The 18,570-nt window shown below is 47.3% G+C and overlaps 1 protein-coding gene across 1 annotated transcript in view; it reads left to right on the top strand.

Moving 5' to 3' along the window:
• RBFOX1 (RNA binding fox-1 homolog 1) overlaps positions 1 to 18,570 on the top strand; it is a 1,121,108-nt gene that overhangs the window by 139,966 nt on the left and 962,572 nt on the right. The window contains exon 2 of the mRNA XM_066274928.1: positions 13,809 to 13,856. Within this exon, the coding sequence (XP_066131025.1) occupies positions 13,809 to 13,856 (48 nt within the window). The remainder of the gene's footprint in view (positions 1 to 13,808; positions 13,857 to 18,570) is intronic.

Genomic DNA, 18,570 nt, shown 5'->3' with positions numbered 1-18,570 from the left:
GGAGGACGGAGGAGGATGCTGCAATGCAGCTACGCCTCCCGGAGATCACGGCAGTCGGCAGTATTCAGCAGGTGGGTGAGGCTCTCAGGTGATCAGAAGATAGGAGTTGGTATTGTACTGAGTTACCGTAACAGAATCAGCCAGCCATGCTTTCGACAGTGAAGACAGTGAGAGGCATTTCATAGGGATTTCACCTAGAATGGTGGAAATGATGAATTTTCTGTGTTTAAAGAAATCAGCCTTCATGTTTCAGGTTGTCAACATTTCTTACCTCAATCCTGGGAAAGTATAAATAATTGAGATATTTCAGACATCCTGAGGGGTAGACTAGATTTTTCGTGCTCTCTTCCAACACAACTTCCTATCAATTGGATGGGGCTGCCAATACTAAAGAGAAAGTAATCACGGTCTTTAATGGGGATTTTTTTTTTTTTGTAGTCTTTTGTCAGTCTTGGTGTATATTCCTTTATTCATTAAAGGACAGAGAATCATTTTCTTGATTTAGCCTCAAGTGGAATATGTCTAGACTTGACAAATAGGACGGAGAGTTAATACGTGAAAAATAAATGTTTATTTTTTATTACAATAAATGTTTCAATCTAAATAATCAGACCCTGAACATCTGATACCTAAGAATGAATTTTAAAAAAAAATCACTAGATAAATCACCATCTAAGCTTTTTCAGAAAAGTAAAATTGAGAGGAAAAATGAATGTCTGTGCTTTCCCATGCCATATAATTTACTAGTAACACTTTCTGCAAAACACTCAGATCAATTCTCACATGAATGCAAAAATATACACACCTTAAAATAGACAGTTTAGGGTAGTTACAATGCTCTGCTTGTTCTGGCTTTTCCCCAAATGCCATGTTTATTTGAAGAACATGTCATTACATTTTCATCTGCAATATGAGAATTAAGAATATCTCCCTTGATTGTCTAACCACTGAACTGTACACCCAAAACCAATACATAAAATATGCATATATCAATATATATGGGATCTACACAAAGGTTGAACTACAGTAGTTTTGTTCTGTAACAGTAGTGTGTATAATGTTTAGTCCTCTGATAGCAACATTCTACACTTACCTTTATCTCCTTCCAAACGCCCGTTCCAGAGTGTGGAAAGTTTCTAGAGAGAAAGAGACGCCTAGAACTATTGCAAGTCCGCGTTGGTTTAGGTTGAGCAGAGGTGGGAGTCGTGGCAACCGTCTCAGCCATGTAGATTCCTGAAGGCTGTGGACAATCAAGTCTGTGTTCCTAGAAGAAAGAGTTAATTACTTAATCTTATGGCAAGGGCTACCTTCTGTTTTCTACCAGAAAGAAAAATGCCAAGTCAAGGTCTCAGGGACAGAAAATATTGCTTCCCAAGAAACTGGTTGACAAGACTGCTACCATCCACATGTATATTGCAAATATTATCTTCTTTAAAAAAAAATAGATTTGATTCTTTTTTTTTTTTTTCATTTTTCTGAAGCTGGAAACAGGGAGAGACAGTCAGACAGACTCCCGCATGCACCCGACAGGGATCCACCCAGCACGCCCACCAGGGGCGACGCTCTGCCCACCAGGGGGCGATGCTCTGCCCATCCTGGGCATCGCCATGTTGCGACCAGAGCCACTCTAGCACCTGAGGCAGAGGCCACAGAGCCATCCCCAGCGCCCAGGCCATTTTTGCTCCAATGGAGCCTCGGCTGCGGGAGGGGAAGAGAGAGACAGAGAGGAAAGCGCGGCGGAGGGGTGGAGAAGCAAATGGGCGCTTCTCCTGTGTGCCCTGGCCGGTATTGATTCATTTTAGAGAGACAGAGAGAGGGAAGGAGAGAGAGAAAGAGAGGGAGGGAAGCATTCATTTGTTGTTCCACTTGTGCATTCGTTGGCTATTTCCCATATGTGCCCTGACTGGGGATCGAACCCGAAATCTTGGTGTTTTTTGGGCTGATACTCTAACTGACTGAACTAACCAGCCAGGGCTACAAATACCATCTTCCAGGGAGTGGTGGCACCACCCAGCAATCAACAAATCTTCGTCAATGTCTTCGAGTAGAGACATTTCTTGTAAACTGGCAGCTTATCTCTGTGCTTGTAACAGGTGGCATAAGAACGCTATATTTTTTTCACATAGTGTGCCCAGCCCTGTTGAACTTCCCCTGTGCTGTTGTGCCTTCTCTAAATGACATAAATCTTGCTTTGACCATTTGATGTCTTTATGGAATATCTGATTCCTAAGAGGAAATTAAATATATGTGAGTGGTTTTGCTTAGTCCTTGTGTTCGGATCCTTACAAGAGTGGTGGGTGTTGAGACAGACCATCTGTCACCATCAATTCCCAGGAGATGAGTCCTTTTAGAAATTGTGTCTTTGGTCATAGCTTCTAGGGGTTCACTTAAAGGACTGCTATCGCTGTGATCTGTAGGAACATAAGCACTGTTTAAAGGTAACACGTATGGGGAAGGAAGAAGAATAATTACAATAAAATTACATAACGCACAGTCTAACTTATAGTATATGTAAACATAATACAATGTAAACATTGCAACTAAATAACAGGCATTCTGCCCCTAACTCTGTGACAGCACTTTTCTCACTGTATCTCCAAGACTAGCCCAATGGTATCAGGAAAAAATAAACCCATTTCTGTCAAAGACAGGAACTGAGGCATGGAGAAGTTGACTTGCAAAGCCACGTAACTATGAAGTGGCAGGGTCAGAATTGGAAGAGGATTCTCTCTTATGTATCTACATGTGGAAGTGAGATGACAGTGTGGCTTCTGGTTGCATTTCCCCTGATAGTCATTGTGAATAATTTCATTACCTTAATATTGCCAAATGTTCACTGTATCACATTTCCTTGAGAGGTCAGTATACTAATCAACGAGGCTATATTCTTTTTTTTCCCCTTATTTTGAATCATTTATATCAGCGATTTTCAATGTTTTTTATCTTATGGCTCACATAAATGAATTACTAGAATTCTGCTGCACACTAAAAAAATACATATTTTTGGCAGAACTGACCAAAAAAAAATAGGCATGAATTTGTTTCATTCACACCGAATGCCCATGGTTGGCTTGGCTGTTGTCATTTCTTTATTTATTAATCTAAGGGAAAAGAAGTCAGTGCCTCTGACTTGAATAGTCAGGTATTGCATGTTTTAAAAATTCTTGCGGCAGACCGGTTGAAAATCCCTGCTTTCTATAGACAGCGAGGGAGGCAGGTACGTGTAGGGTGTTATCAGACACAGGAGACCCGGGGAAGCATGTGGCCCCAGAGAAAGAAGTAAAAGGCTCCCTGTCGGAGATTCAAATTCCAGTTTTGACCTGTCCCTCGGGTGACCTTGGACCAGATTGAGTTCTCTGGGCATCCCATCAAACCATCCGGTCCTTGCTTTAGCTCCCTCTTGGGGTCATTTTAAGGCAAAGATTAGCAACAAGCATTAATAGCAACATGACCGGGACAAAAACCCAAAGGAGGCAAGAGGCAGGAAAAGACTCTGCTTGGTGGCCATGCTGTTCAAATGGAGGGCCCGGTGTCCTTCCAGAGGGACCTGCTTGGCTCCTGAGTGACCTGCTGAGCCCATGGGGCGCTGTCGCCTGTCTGTGGCCCTCTTTCCTGATCTTCAGCTCCGTCGCTTAACTGGAGTGTGCTAAACTTCAATTTGATAATTACCTCCTCAAATCCCTTAATGAAGGTGCCTATCAACGTATAAATAATTACCCAGTAATTTCGTATTTGCAAACTCCATCCTGGCTGTTTATGCTTCACCTGGATTCACACGGGAGGTGCAGAGGCCCGCCGCTTCCATCTTTTCTAAATCGGGGAGGGGTGGGGGGATGTCAGAGCCCAGAGGAAGGCATCTTCATGCAGTTCCCCACCCAAGGAGGCCTGGTTTACCTTCACTGCCTTCCAGCCCGGACCTTGGTCAGTCTCGTATTCTCGTGCTATTTATAAACTCAAGGGAGCACTGCTTTTTTGTTGGTTCGTTTGTTTGTTTTGGGGCTGGTGATGCAGACACCTGTCCTCATCAGAAGTTTCCCCGGGGACTTTCAAAGGGCACTGTATCCGGGTGAGGCTGGCTGCTCTCTGCCAACACCTGCCTCCCCGCTGTGGTCTGTCCTCTTGAGCTCATGGAGGGCGCACACCCCTGGCCTGGGAGGCTTCTCTCCTCATCTTCTCTCTGGTTCTGAGTCTTTCAGCATCCACAAGAGCCCATCAAAGGGTGATCTGGGGACCATCCAGGAGGCTAGAAGACAAAAGACGAAAACAAACAAGAGCTTTGGAAGCTAGTCCCTGTGTTTCTCCGAGCAGAAGGCTGTATACTCAGACTCCGGGGGGGGGGGGGCACACAAGCGAGAAGGGGAGCAGCCTGGTGACAGAGCCAGGGGCCCGGGCTTGGCGCTTGCCTCCTCCGCACGGTTTCTAAGTGCACTGCCTTGTGGGAGAGTCTGCAGCTGACAGCTCCGCCAGAAGTATTCTTCTTAAAAACGGCACGGAAATTATTCACCTCATGTAAAAACAAGTGCGATTTACATCTAATATGGGTAATTACTTTACCGTTAATTAAAAGCGCTCTCATTACACTCCTGCTGGGATGCCAATGCATAGCTCTTATTTGCAAACAGACCCTTGGTTTGAGTTCACCTCCTGGCACAGGGCTCCTACCTGAGGGGCACCCCCTCTTCCGTCTCAGAGGTAGCTGTGCCGAGCCAGCAGCTCTAGGTGCCAGAGCTCTTGTCCCTTGATAACCAAGCTGGAAAAAACAAACAAACAAACAAACAAAAAAACGGGATAAAGAGAACAAAATAATTGATAGGGGTGAGGGTGTTATCCTCAAAGGAAGAAAACAAACTTCTTAGATAGAACGCCCTCCTGTTTTTATTGGCATAAAGGCTGGGTTTGGAAATTGTTTTATGGTCTTTCTGGCTGTATAGACCTCTCCTGCTATTCCCTCCCAAAGAAAATACCCCCTCCACCCCATAACATCCCTCCAAATGTGTATAAAGCCAGCAACTTTGCATTCTGACACAGCTGACGAAGCCAGGCTCGATTCTCTTGATTGAATGGATTTATGTTGAGATCTTACTTTACATAAAAAAAAGGTTTTCTTTTTTTTTTTTTTTTGGCATTTGTATGTTTTCAAGTGAAATAGCTCTTAACGTCTTGGTCTTCTTCACATTTAGATCAAAACCATTGTGTTTTCAGAATATCCTGTGCCCGGAAACAGGGATCTCTGTCTTACTCAAACTTCTTAAACACATATTAATAAAATGCCTCCTCGAACTGTCACATTCCTCACAAGTAATTAAGGCCTATTAATTAAAACACATTGTCATTTGAGACTTAAATTTTGAAGGAGCAGAAAGATTGTGGGATTTCAAGAAGTTTACAGACCCAGTGGATTGGGTGTTCTGGACTATTGGCATGGCGCTTTTGATGTTTTGCGAAGTTATTTGCTCCCATCTGCTGGCCATCTGTGATATTGCAGGGGCTGAGCAACTGTGAATGGCGACATGTTATATGGAGTGGGTAAAATAAGGCCCTGCACACATTTTAGACTCTTCCTCAGGTATTCAAGCAACCTTATTGAAACCTCGGTCTGTTTAGTTGACTGAACACCGGCTTAAGAGTTCATCTAAATGGCACAAATGACTTTAAATTTGGACCAACTATAGTTACAAGACAACCCAGTTATTCAATTTTTTTTAAAAGTTGAGTCAGAATTATTATCCTTAAATAAGGCAATTAAATTTAGACCAGTGATTTACATATCCAGATTCAAGGATACCACGTGGCATACATGAAAACAAAATGCATAGCAGGCAGACCAGAAGATTTCAGTCTGTCTCATATGCTCACCTGTCAAAGCAGACCCCTACCCTCTCCCTGACGCCCAACATTCTCATCTGCATTCTGGAAGCGTTGGACCAAATGGTGCTTCTGGCTTTTGTTTATTTTTAAAGTCTGAATATTTATTAAGGTCAAAGTGTTAAGAATTCAGGTGGCAGGAAATCACCACTGTGTTTCAAGTCCAAGAATTTAAACTCATATTGGCTGACTACTTTTACATTATAAACCCTTGTTATTGTCTTCCTAGAGCAAAAACAAACTTATGTGTCCAAACTATCAGAAACCTGCTGTTGAAAAGGAAACCATTTATAATCAAAGGGGGACAGGATATGTGCCCCCAAATATTCCTCTTTGGCATCAGGATTACTTGGGGTGATTATTTTTTGAGAAGCTGCAGACACAGGAGAAACTCTGAAAATAAAGTTGAGGTTACCCTTTTGTGAGAGAAATTTACATTTTCAGGGAATCTCCGCTGTATGGGTGTCTGTGCTCTGTACCAGAAAAAGAAGGATGACTAAATCTCTAGAAATTTCTATCAGTGGAGATAAAATGACTTAAACAACCTTACCCTCGACTGTTGTTTTTCCTGGCCACCCCTTGTGATTGGCCTCCTCACAACATCTTTTGTTCTTACCTGGGGATGGTATTGAAGGCTGGGGTCTTTTCAGGGAGTGACTCTGTTTTCCTGGGTGTCTCCCAGGCACACGGGAGGTGTACAGGATAGTAAACTTCTGTTTGTTTTTCTCCTGTTAACCTGCCTTTTATTATAGGACGGGGTCTGTAGCCAAAAATCTAAAGGGGAGAGCCAAAATTAGTTCTCCTCTTCTACAGAACTTTGATTCCGAATTTAAAAAGCAGTTCTGAATTGTTTTTGAAGTGTGGTGTTGAAATGTTCTTTTCCGTAACATTATAAATTGTCTTGCCATAGCATTTATGTTCTGTTTGAAAAAGGAAGAAGAAAAACCATTTGGACATCTTCCGCAGTGGAAGGGTAGTCGGTTGTCTCTGGGCTTGTCAGATAAACCTTGGGCCGCCAGATCCTCAGAGATGACTTAAGCGGCAAGCATTTCCTACGAAACACTCTCTGGGATTTTGTAAGGATCTGGGGTCAGGAGAACAACGTGGTGTCACGATGCATGACCCTTATTCAACTCCCATGTCAAATAGAGCACCCTGGTCTTTTCTTTCCATTGACCTTCTGGGATTGACAACTGAAATGATTAGTTTAGAGGTTCTTTCTAGGGACTGTCTTCTGACAACACAGAGCCCAAGAGCAAGAGCGGAACAGCCTGTGACTGCTTTGGGCTCTCTTGTTAAAGGACCTTTCTTCTCCTGTTGGGCCTGGGTTACATGGGGGTGGTCTCAGGATCCCACGTTCCTTTCCTCAGTGATAAGAGGCCAAGTCTGAGAGAAAAGAGATTTGTACCAGGAGCTCCTGGAGGCTTTTGCTGAGACTCCAGTGGCATCTGTGAAAGAGTCACCCCAGAGCCAGTGGCTGGAAACAGCAGATGTATATTCTCTCACTGTTCTGAAGTCTGAGACCAAGGGGTGAGCAGGGATCCCCCTCCTGCCATAGCCTCAAAGGGGAGAATCCTCCTGCCTCTTCCAGCCCCTGGGACCTCCAGGCACTCCTTGGCTTGTGGCTGCATCGTCCAATCCATGCCTGTGTCTTCAGGTGGCCTTCTCTTCTCTTTATCTATTAAGAGGACACTTTTCATTAGGTTTACAGCCCAGTCAGACAGTCCAGGATGATCTCATGTCAAGGTTTGTAATTATATCTGCTGAGACTCTATTTTCATGTAAGGTCACATTCACACATTTGGGCGAGGAGGATCTGGTCATGCCTTTGGGGGGCTTGCTCTTCAACCCACTCCAGGCTTCTGCTTTCAAAGCCCTCTGAGGCCTCCTGGATCATCTTGGCAGGTGTTTCTCTCTACCTGGTCATGGGGATCTCTCACTCCCGGGGCCACAGAGCTGTGAATGTTGCTACTCCCCGGTCTAGGAGGACGGTGTCCCTACATGGGGGACATCAATCACGCTGACCTACAAAAACCTTTAGAAACAACCAACACACAAAGTGCAGAAGAAAAATCTCTCTCGGGAGACAGAACAGCTTCCGGAAAGAACAGACGCACGCCTGCTTTGATGTCTGGAAGCCAGAGCTGCTCAGAAGCCTTAGAAGAGAACACTGTAAAAATAGAACCGTGTTTAAGTCCTCCCAACACCACTGGGAGGGAACCGGGTCTCACAAAGACATTTGGAGGATGTCATCCGCGGCAGCTCACCTGGATCAATGACTTACCATGTGCTAAGGTCACTGCCTCACCAACAACGAGGCCATTATTGTCATCACCCTTGTTTCACAGACAGGGACACTGAGGCACACAGCCTCACACCTAGTGCAGTGAGGTCTAGTGATGCGAATCCAAGCAGTGTGACCTCCATGGGGTGGGGGCGAGCCCGTCTGTTGCCAGTGAGAGGAGGATGGCATCGGCAGCTTGGCCAAAAGGGCCCGCTCCAAATTCACACTTAGCGCTTAAGTAGCGGGGCTGTTTCCCAGCGTAGTCTTGGAGTGGGACTGAAGCATTTAGTGTAACTACTCGGGTTCGGAAAAGGTTCGATCGGAGCCGATCCGGGGACACCGGCTCGGTGTGGAGCCATCTGAACAATGATGTGTCCCGTCCGAAGTGACATTTCTCCCATTTGAATCCAGCATCGTTCAGAAGCAAGCGCCTTCCCCTTGGCACCTCCTGCGTCGATCCGCAGCGGCTGACACGCCCACAGTATCGTCTACGTAAATAAAAAAATTCAGTGTGGGTTTAGTAAATTAATCCTGACAAGAATAAATTGAATAATTTCAGGGTCACGGCAAGAGTTCTGATGCTGCCAGATGGTGTGTGTGTGTGTGTGTGGGTGTCACTTGTATGTGTCCTTAGCGGCAGATTAAGAACAAAAGCCTGCCTTTGGTTTATTGGTGGTGTTAGGCAGTAGATATACGCCTGCCACGTGTGCGTGGGAAAATCAGAATGGGATGTGGACCTATCCCGGCAAATTCAGTGTTATTTTCTCTGGAGGGCGGAAAGGAAAGTCACACGTCACCTGGTCAAATCAGCGCAAAAGCCACAGGGCGCTAAACCCTTTCTGACTTTGTTTTCAGATGGCATCTCTTAGGTTCAGACATAATCTAGGCATTTCTATCGCTCCTATGCCGGCTTAACCGCTACTTTCTCTTTATGGTTCTTAGACGATCAGTTCAGAGAGAGGTCTTGGTACGAGTAAGGGGCATTTTGCTGACTCCGTGTCCGGGTTCAGTCAGAGACCTCCGCGGGAAAAATAGGAGTGTGAGTGAGGAACCCGTGACTTTCCAGTTCCAGGACTGTGCCTTGCAGATCATCTGCGAAGCTTGTCTTCATTTACCCAGGCTGCCATGGCAAAGTACCATGGGTTAAACAAAAGCTTTATTTTCTTACGGTTCTGGAGGCTGGAAGTTCAAGGTCAGGGTGCCAGCATGGTTGGAGACAGCCACCTTCTCTCTGTCCTTACATGGCCCTTCCTCGGTGTGTGCCTGCAAAGAGAGAGAGCAGAGCGAGCCATCTCTGGGGTCTCTCTTCTTATAAGGGCACTAATCCTATCAGATCAGGGCCCCACCCCTATGTCCTCATTTAACCTCACTTTTTCAGAGGCCCCTCTCCAAAATACAGTACAACCACCCTGGGTGTTAGGGCTTCTACCTGTGCCTTTGGGGACACACACATACTCAGCCTAGACACTTGTGAAAAGGCAGGCTCTGATTCAGTCTGTCTGGGATGAAGCCTGAGGCGCTGTGTGTGAACAACGCTCATGACAATGGCGGAGTAGCTGGGGTATGGACCCAACTCGGAAGAGCAAGTCCTCCACAGGACCCCTATGTTAAGATGAGGGAACTGAGGCTTTGCAAGAAGAAGAAACATGTTTAAGGCTGCACAGCTGTTAGCTGGGAACGGCTCACGTCAGTGCTGGAATCTGATGCCAGGAAGGCAATTGCTAGCTAACTGCACACTGGTCTGTAGTGTCTCAGCCCTGCGTCCACAGTGGCACCTTCTGGAGAGCTTCACAACATACAGCTTTCTGGGGCCTGGTCTCAAAGGATCTGATTCCACTAGGACGGAGGTGGGGCTTGAGAATACGCATTTTAATAACTTCCCAAGGGATGCTCTCGCATCTAATCTGGGGAGTGCACTTTGAGTCCCGCAGCTGAGCCTCTTCTCCAGATGTTTTTGCTTCAGGCGACCCTCCCTCCCCACAGCAAGGAAGACTTTGAGACACATGGCCTGAGTTATCCAGACTGACCAACCACCTGCGCTAGAATACAGTCACCTGGAAGGCGTGGAAAGGGTCACATCAGGAGCCAGTTCTACGTATAGACTTAAGCTCCAGGGTGAGTGCCCTAATCACTCATCGCAATTTTCATCTGGCAGAAACTAAGTCACGCCAACTGTGTCCGGCGGTGGGAGTTCAGAGGCAAGTGTGAAACGCACCGTTCCTGGGGCCAAATGGGCCTTCGATCACTGCTCGCTGTCCGGATCCCACAGAGCCAGTGTTAAACGTCTGCAACATAGAAAACAAAATCTTTACCCTCTGATGTGGTCTCATTTTGTTCCACCCTTGATTTATACAGGTCTAGAATTTGCTTCATTTATGAATAATAAATCCTATTCTCACGGCACATCAGCAGAATAGAGTAGACTTAACTTACCCAAACTGAGCCATTATTGTTGGAAGACCTGCCACACCCACAGTCCCTTCCTCTCCGTGGCTCGTATGCTCAGGCCCGCAACCTAGGAAGTGGCTCCCGACCACCTCCGTCTGATCTTCACAGTCCACGTCCATATTTCAGGACATCTGTTGACCCTGTCCAGTCTCTGACCCCTCCCTCTGCCCCCTTCCCAGCCACCATCCTGACACCTGAGCGCCTGAGCCGGTCTTCTTGCTGGCGCACTGGGTTCTCACCCATCTATTCTGTTAAAACTGAGCCAGAACATGTCTGTCCTCTGCAGGACTGCTGCATGGAAACAAGTTCTCGTGAGCGTGTGGAGAGATGGGAACCCCGGGCACTGCTGGTGGGAATGCAAAATGGTGCAGCCGCTGTGGAAAACAGTATGATGGCGGCTTTCTAATAAAACCAGCCTGTGAGCCGGCCATTCTGTGTCTCATCTTGGCATCTAGGCACAATATTTGAAACCAGGGACCTGAATAGATCCGTGTACACCTGTGTTCATAGCAGCATTATTCACTGCAGCTCAAAGAAGCATCCAGCATCTACCAACGGATGAGTGGATAAACAACATATGGTCTATACTCATAATGAAGCATCATGCCCTATCAGGGACTGTTAAGTCAGGAATGAAATTCTGACACATGTTGCTGCCTGGACGAATTTTGGACAAAGACATTTATACTAAATGAAATAAACCAGACACCAAAGAGCTAATGTTATTACGATTCCACTTGTATTAGTGTAAGAGAATAAGTTGTGCCCTCTGCCAGTTTGTATGTGGAAGCCCTTAACCTCCAATGTGACTTTATTTGGGTATAGGGCCTTTAGGGAGCTAATTACCATTAAATAAAGTCACAATGGTGGAGCCCTAACTTAATGGGACTGGTGTCCTTATGAGAAGAGAAGGAGACACCAGAGATTGCTCTCTCTGAGCACACAGAGAAGAGACAGGTAATGACACGGTGAGAAGGGGGTTGTCTGCAAGCCTGGAAGAGAGGTCTCACCAAAACCACTCATAACAGCACTTAGACATGGGGCATCTAGACTCCAGCACTGTGAGAAAATGCGTTTCTTTGGTTTAATCTACTCAATCAGAGGACTTTTGTTATGGCAGGCCGCGGGGAGGGTGCTTGGGGACTTGTGTAATGGGGACAGAGGGTTATCTTGGGAAAAGGAAAACGTTTGGAGATGGATTTCGGTGCTGGTTCCACAACAATGTGTATGTGCTCGGTGCCACTGAACTGTAGACTAAAAAAATGGTTAAAATATCAATAGTAAATGTTATGTATATTTTGTTACAATAAGAAAAACAGTAATCTGAGTGGTTCTTCACTGATCACATCTCCCCCTGCTTTCCTGATGTACTTCCCTCCTGCCACAGCTGCACCCCTCTAGCCCAGATGTGTCTGCACCTCCCCCTGGGATGCTCCTTCCCCCGGGATGCTCCTTCCCCCGGGATGCTCCTTCCCCGGGATGCTCCTTCCCCAGGATGCTCCTCCCGCCCCCCAATGCTCCTTCCCCAGGATGCTCCTTCCCCAGGATGCTCCTTCCCCAGGATGCTCCTCCCGCCCCCTAATGCTCCTTCCCCCGGGATGCTCCCTCCCCTGGGATGCTCTTCCCCTGGGATGCACCTCCCCCTGGGATGCTCCTTCCCCCGGGATGCTCCTTCCCCCGGGATGCTCCTTCCCCGGGATGCTCCTTCCCCAGGATGCTCCTCCCGCCCCCCAATGCTCCTTCCCCAGGATGCTCCTTCCCCAGGATGCTCCTCCCGCCCCCTAATGCTCCTTCCCCCGGGATGCTCCCTCCCCTGGGATGCTCTTCCCCTGGGATGCACCTCCCCCCGGGATGCTCCTTCCCCGAGATGCTCCTTCCCCCGGGATGCTCCCTCCCCTGGGATGCTCTTCCCCTGGGATGCACCTCCCCCCGGGATGCTCCTTCCCCCAGGATGCTCCTTCCCCGGGATGCTCCTTCCCCAGGATGCTCCTTCTCCAGGATGCTCCTTCCCCCGGGATGCTCCATCCCCAGGATGCTCCTTCCCCAGGATGCTCCTTCCCCCAGGATGCTCCTTCCTCCATGGGATGCTCCTTCCCCAGGATGCTCCTTCCCCCCCCGGGATGCTCCTTCCCCCCCAGGATGCTTCTTCCTCCCTGGGATGCTCCTCCCCCCCGGGATGCTCCTTCCCGGGGATGCTCCTTCCCCCAGGATGTTCCTTCCCTGGGATGCTCCTTCCCTGGAGGGCCCCACAGCCCATCCCATAGCCTTCTTTAGCCTTTGCTCAGTTGCTGCTTCTCTTTAAAATCTAATCTTTTTTTCTCCTACTCTCAGCATTTCCCACGCTCTTTTCCCTGCTTTATTTTTCTTCATAGTATGCGTCCTCTTCTAAAATAGCAAACATTTATTGACATTTCTTTTCATTGTATGTCTTTTCTAATGGAATATAAGTATTCATGTGTGTATGCTACTGAGTTCTCCGTGCCTAGAGCAAGGCCTGGCGAGCAATGTTACTGAATGCGTATCCTTGATTGAATAATGGATATCAGAGTTGCTTATGTGTGTGCCTGCCATTTTGTCTAACAGGCGAGTTCTTTGAGGATGGGAACCATGTCTTTGTTTTTGTTTTCACCATTACATTTAAGAGCAATAGGAAAAAATGCATAAAAAACAAGTATAAGACTCAATATAGATGATGAATGGTGCATGATGGGTGGGTGATGAATGGATTGGTCAGGTAGATGGATGGATGGTGGGTAGATGGACAGAAGAATGGGTGAATGAAATGGTAAAAACCAGACAGTGGTGGGTTTGTGTCAAAGGGAGGGTGATCTGACTGCCCTAAACCTGAAAGGAAAGAGAGACATTAAGTCTGATTAAGGGCAGCTTTTGCAGATGAGAACAGAGGTGCCCAGGGAGCCCATTGTTATATGAAGCATCAGTTTCTCTTTGTTGTGGCCTCTGATCCATAGCTTTTGCCTTTCCCCCACATCTGCATGCAATCAAGCTTAGTTATGATGTCCATATGTCTCTAACGCGCACACCAAGGCATAGACTTCTGCAAAGCGCTATAAAGAGCAATGGCTCGAGAAAGCCTGAGAGCAGGGTGAGCTCTTTATTACTTTAAAGGGCGTTTCAACGACACTGCTGAGCATTTCCTGACCCTAAGTCTGACTCCTGTTCTTTCTCTCTCTCTCATTTCTCCTCCTCTCAGGATATCAAAGCAGACTGCAATACCTGTGTGGAAATAGAGGACAGAAAGGTAAGTCGATATTTTTCATTGTTTTAGTTTCGAACCAAACAGGAACTCGGTGATTTCAACCCCGTGTTCAGGGCATGCCTCGCTGGATGATGCAAAGGAGATGCATGCGGTGATGTTGGACACGCAGAAACAATCGTGCCTTCAGTCGTGCAGCGATGTTTTTCTGGTGATCTGTGTTGTTCTGATGACTTCGGTGAAGAGTGTATAATGGAATTTATTTTAAAAATTGGGGCTGCTGATTTTTGTTTTGGTCACATACTTCTCTTCAGGAAAATAGCCCATTTACCCTTTAACTCAGTTCACATTTCAGTTGAACATTGCTGATGATTATATAGAACCCCATGTATTACATATGATTGAGTAATGTTGAATAGAATGCGGAGGATGTGTAATGGGGTTTTCAGGGTGTGCCCCGGTATTTGATCTGTGCACACTGGGCTGAAAGATTCTGCCTCAATTTCCACCGTGACACACTCTCAGGAGCAGCAACTTTCTGTGATATAAATCTATTTACGAGCGATGTTTTTGAGGGCAGTACGGGGGGTATTTTCTACACACTTAGTTTTCCCCCATTCATCTTCTTACTGCTTTTGGGATGGAGCCCCTCAGGAAAAGCCACTGTTAGACAACGCTTCTTCACTTTAATATTCTCACGGGCTCTCTTTATTGACAAGAGCTCACAACAGTTTCTGAGGCAGTGCGCACCCAAGCAGATCAAATCTAACCTTTCAATCCTTGAATCCTAAGAGGTCAACTAAGGGAATTGAGGGTATGGATCTCTCAGCTGCTTGTGGCATCATTCCACAGTTTTGAAAGATGCTTCTCTTTGCAACTGTCCTATAATTGTCCAATGCCGTTATTGTTTTAAGCAGATTCTGTGATGGCTCAGTCATCTGCTCATTTAAGAAGGTGGTGGAAAACTTCCCGAAACAAAAGTTTGCTTTTCAGTAAAAGGTAGTTGCCATACATTATTTCAAGGAAGGTTAATATCCTCCCATGGCAAGGAGTAATGGCGTGGCATCTTAAATCCACTCTGCGTGATCTTCACTTAGTTGGACTTGTGCGTGGCTCTGGTTTGCAGACAGAGGTCATTTGACATGTATTTGCATTCACCGCGTGTTTATGTGCTGGTGTACCTGCACGTGTTTGCTCGGGAGTCAGACAAATGGAGCTGCCACTTAGGCTGAACATGTGTCCACAGATCTTTCATCTATCCCTACCAACTCTGTCATCATCAGTCCGCCCCGCCACTCTGCTCATGGTCATGGGTGAAGCATGATCTCTGTCCTGCTTCCAGATGTCAGGGTAGACTTTTATAGAATTCACAAGCGTGTTTCTGCCCAATAAATATAAATATATATGTGTGTGTGTGTTTATGTGTGTATATATATGTATGTGTGTGTGTATATATACATATATATATTTTTTTTTTACTTTCCTTGACATTAGTGTTTGATAGATGCTGCTATTAAAACATTAGTTCCATCTCCAGCAAGATAGATGAGCAGCCTAGCTAGGCTCTGGGCAGTGGGAGCCAGCCACACCACCTTTGGTTCATGTCACAGTGATGATGGTGCGCAAGCCTTGGCAGCTCCATGGTGCTTACTGGCAGGGGGACGTCACATTGATCACGCTGTTCATGGCTTCAGCTTCACAATCATCACTATGCTTTGTCATAGACCGGTGGGTTGAGGCAGACACTTCAAATGAAGCCTCATTTCTAAAAGCACTCTTACATTGTTTTCCAAACGTGACCTCACCTGGCTAATGATGCATGAATTAACCCAACCTTTGACTGCAGCTAATGGGGACGACTGCTAGAAATACAACTACTATAATACCGATTTCTGTTTTTACTGTCTTACTTCCTAAGGGCTTTTAATTCCGTCTGTTCAGTAGAACTTTTCTTTCTGTCGAAATTCTTTTCAGATCGACTTACTTTGTGACGCATACATTTGAACTCTGTTCTCTGGGTCTCCTGATCTGGTTAGAAGTAGGGGTGAGGTACTAGAGGTAGTTGGGTCCTAATCAGCTAAGAGGGACAATGCCTGCCTCCGGCAGAGGAATGCCGACCCCGCCCCTCATCCGGTGAGGTGACAGCAACCATGGCAGCTGGAGTGGCCTTCACCCAGCTGCTCGAACGCCCCCGGTTCTTCTGCCACCCTGACGTGTAATTACGAAATTTCGCCGTTGAAACGATGATACTCACTCCCGCGTGCGTGCGTCCCTCTCCATTTAATCCAAATGCTTCTGGCGAAATCAGTAATTTGATAAAGTGGAATTGAAGTGACAAGAGATGACAGAGGTGCCAAAATAATAAGTCAACCTGCCTCTGAAGAGGCCGTCCCTTGGCCCGCGTGGATTTTTTTTCAAGATGCTGAGTGCTTGCAAAAAAAAAAAAAGAAAGCCCAGTGTGTTTTCCTGAAAGCTCCATTTCCTGGAGTTAGGAAAGCTCGCTGTGGTGTCTCTGGGTCTCGGTGGCTTCCCAAGAAAAGCTTTCTATTTCCTTTTTCCTCTTCCTGTCTTCCGCCTTCCCTTCCTTCCTGACTGCCCCTAGCTATCCCTGTGTGCTCACACTTGCACCTGTCGTATAACTATTGGCTAGCCTCTTGATCAAAGAACCTTAGAACACACCTGGTCTCAGGTTTTCTGTCGTGTCGGATACGGTCTCTCTGGCGGCCCCTCCAGGGTCACCTCCTGTCCCGTTCAGTAGGGCCGTTTACCTGGAGATGAACCATTTTCCCCTGGAATCCTAGACCAGACAGACGTCACAACGGAGGCTACACGGTGAATGTCGAGAGTTCCAGAGAGCCCTCGTCTTCGTAAAGAAAACCGCTCCTCTTGGGTGGCACACCGTCTGGGCTCCGTCTGAGACTGCTGACAGATGGAGAGAATTTCCCCTTCTCCTACTTCTCTGTTTTCCTTTCTCCTCGATGCCTGTTTTCTACGGGCAGACAGAGAGCTAACTGTCGCCCGCAGCGCCTTGCTTTGCCGGGCTGTTTACGGAGAAGCCCGCGCTGCGTGTTGGAGTGCGGCCTGGTTTTGTGTCTCTCTCTCTCTGGGTTCCAAGACCACCAACCTGCAGAGCCCCTGTGAGGGGGCTCGGGCTGGGCTGGCTCCCTGGACACTTGCAGAAATCGTCCAGAGGATGTCACAGGGCGATCCGAAAGGCTTGTCGCGTTTTACACCTGTAAGCGGGAAGCAGAACAGCGCTAGTTCCCTCCGACAGGTGGATGCCACGGAGCGAATGCAGATCGAGCACAGGTGACACGGGGTGGCCCATCACTCAGAGCAGTGGCACAGCCTCGCCACACTGCACGCACTTGACATTTACAGTGCCTGCGCTATGGGGGGGGGGGACCAAGGCATTCAAATTTCTTTTTATTTGTGGTGTAAAATCCATCTGCATTTCAATACTGTTATGAAAACTGCAATACAGGTGATGAGATGGGGGTGACGGGTCAGTCAGGGGGAGAATCTGTCAGGAGGAGAGGAGAACCCATTTGTCAAAAGGCTGTAAACACCGGCAGGCTTTCTCTTCGCACGTTCCACCGGGCCTGGTGCCACTAAACAGTTTCGGATCCACTGTGAAATTGCACATGCGGCTTTGAATGGTTTCCCCCAAGTTGTGGCGACTTTCAGATTCGATCCGATTGAAGCCGAACGTGATCGGGAGGTATAGACACTGCTGTGCTGCGATTCACGCTGAGAAGGTCCTCGGCTTTTTCTTTGGCCATCCATACTCTAGGTCAGGCACTGTGTGTATTTCCAGGCACTTACGACAGCCATGCATGGGAGGTTGCCCATGTGACCCACGTAACACGATGCTGCTCCGCATTATACAGGAGCCCAGAGAGGTGCAGTGACCTGCCCGAGATCACTCAGGCTGCATCGCAGGTCAGGGTTTGACTTCAGAGATGTTTGCTCTTCCTCCAGAGGCTCTTAGCTCTCAGTCTGTGCCGCCTCACACACACACACGACACACGAAGAGAATTAAACTGGTAGGATGGGGCCAGTGTTCTTTACGATGGAAGACTTGGTGCCTGGACTGGTGTCTTCACCCATTGCCAAGGAAATAACCTGGTTTTTGATTTGGGACAGCCAGTGTTTCAGTCCTTGCTGGCACTCGGTGGGGGTTTGTCACAGCCTTGTCAGTCCTGTCCCTGTCCCCCTGGGAGCCACTGGCACCGGGCTGGGGGGGGGGGGCAGCTTCTTCTGGTCTTCAGGACGAGAGACTGTGGCCTCAGAGTACAGTTCTGGCTTCAGTTTCCCAAAGACCTGGTTTTTGAGTTTCCCGCAGGGCGTATTGCAAGAAGTAGAAGCCCCGTGTCTAAGCACAGGAGCCAATACGATGCAGGAGTTTAAGACCACAGGCTTTGGAGCCACAGAGTCCTGGGCTTTTATCTTCCTCCTCCTCCTCCTCCTCCTCCTCCTTCTTAGCAGCTCTGGGACCCAGAGACGTGACCTTGGCCTCCATTTGCCCATCGGTAAATCGGCGATAATAAAGTCCATGTGAAGAGTGGGCTTGGGGAACTGACAAGATCTCACTGCAAAGCAGTATGTGGGATGCCTGGCACAAAATAAGAACTCAATCAGGTGGAGCGACTTTTGTTTCTGTGTTTGCTCTCCTCCATAACTACAGGCGTTCCATGTCACTAATTATTACATTCCTTTAAATGGAAAGTGGCATAGGGGTGCAGAGAAGTGGGCGCCC

The sequence above is a fragment of the Saccopteryx bilineata genome, chromosome 4, assembly GCF_036850765.1.
Source record: "Saccopteryx bilineata isolate mSacBil1 chromosome 4, mSacBil1_pri_phased_curated, whole genome shotgun sequence".
Taxonomy (NCBI): domain Eukaryota; kingdom Metazoa; phylum Chordata; class Mammalia; order Chiroptera; family Emballonuridae; genus Saccopteryx; species Saccopteryx bilineata.
The sequence above is the reverse complement of the archived record's forward strand: the minus strand, read 5'-3'. Positions and strand labels throughout refer to the sequence as shown.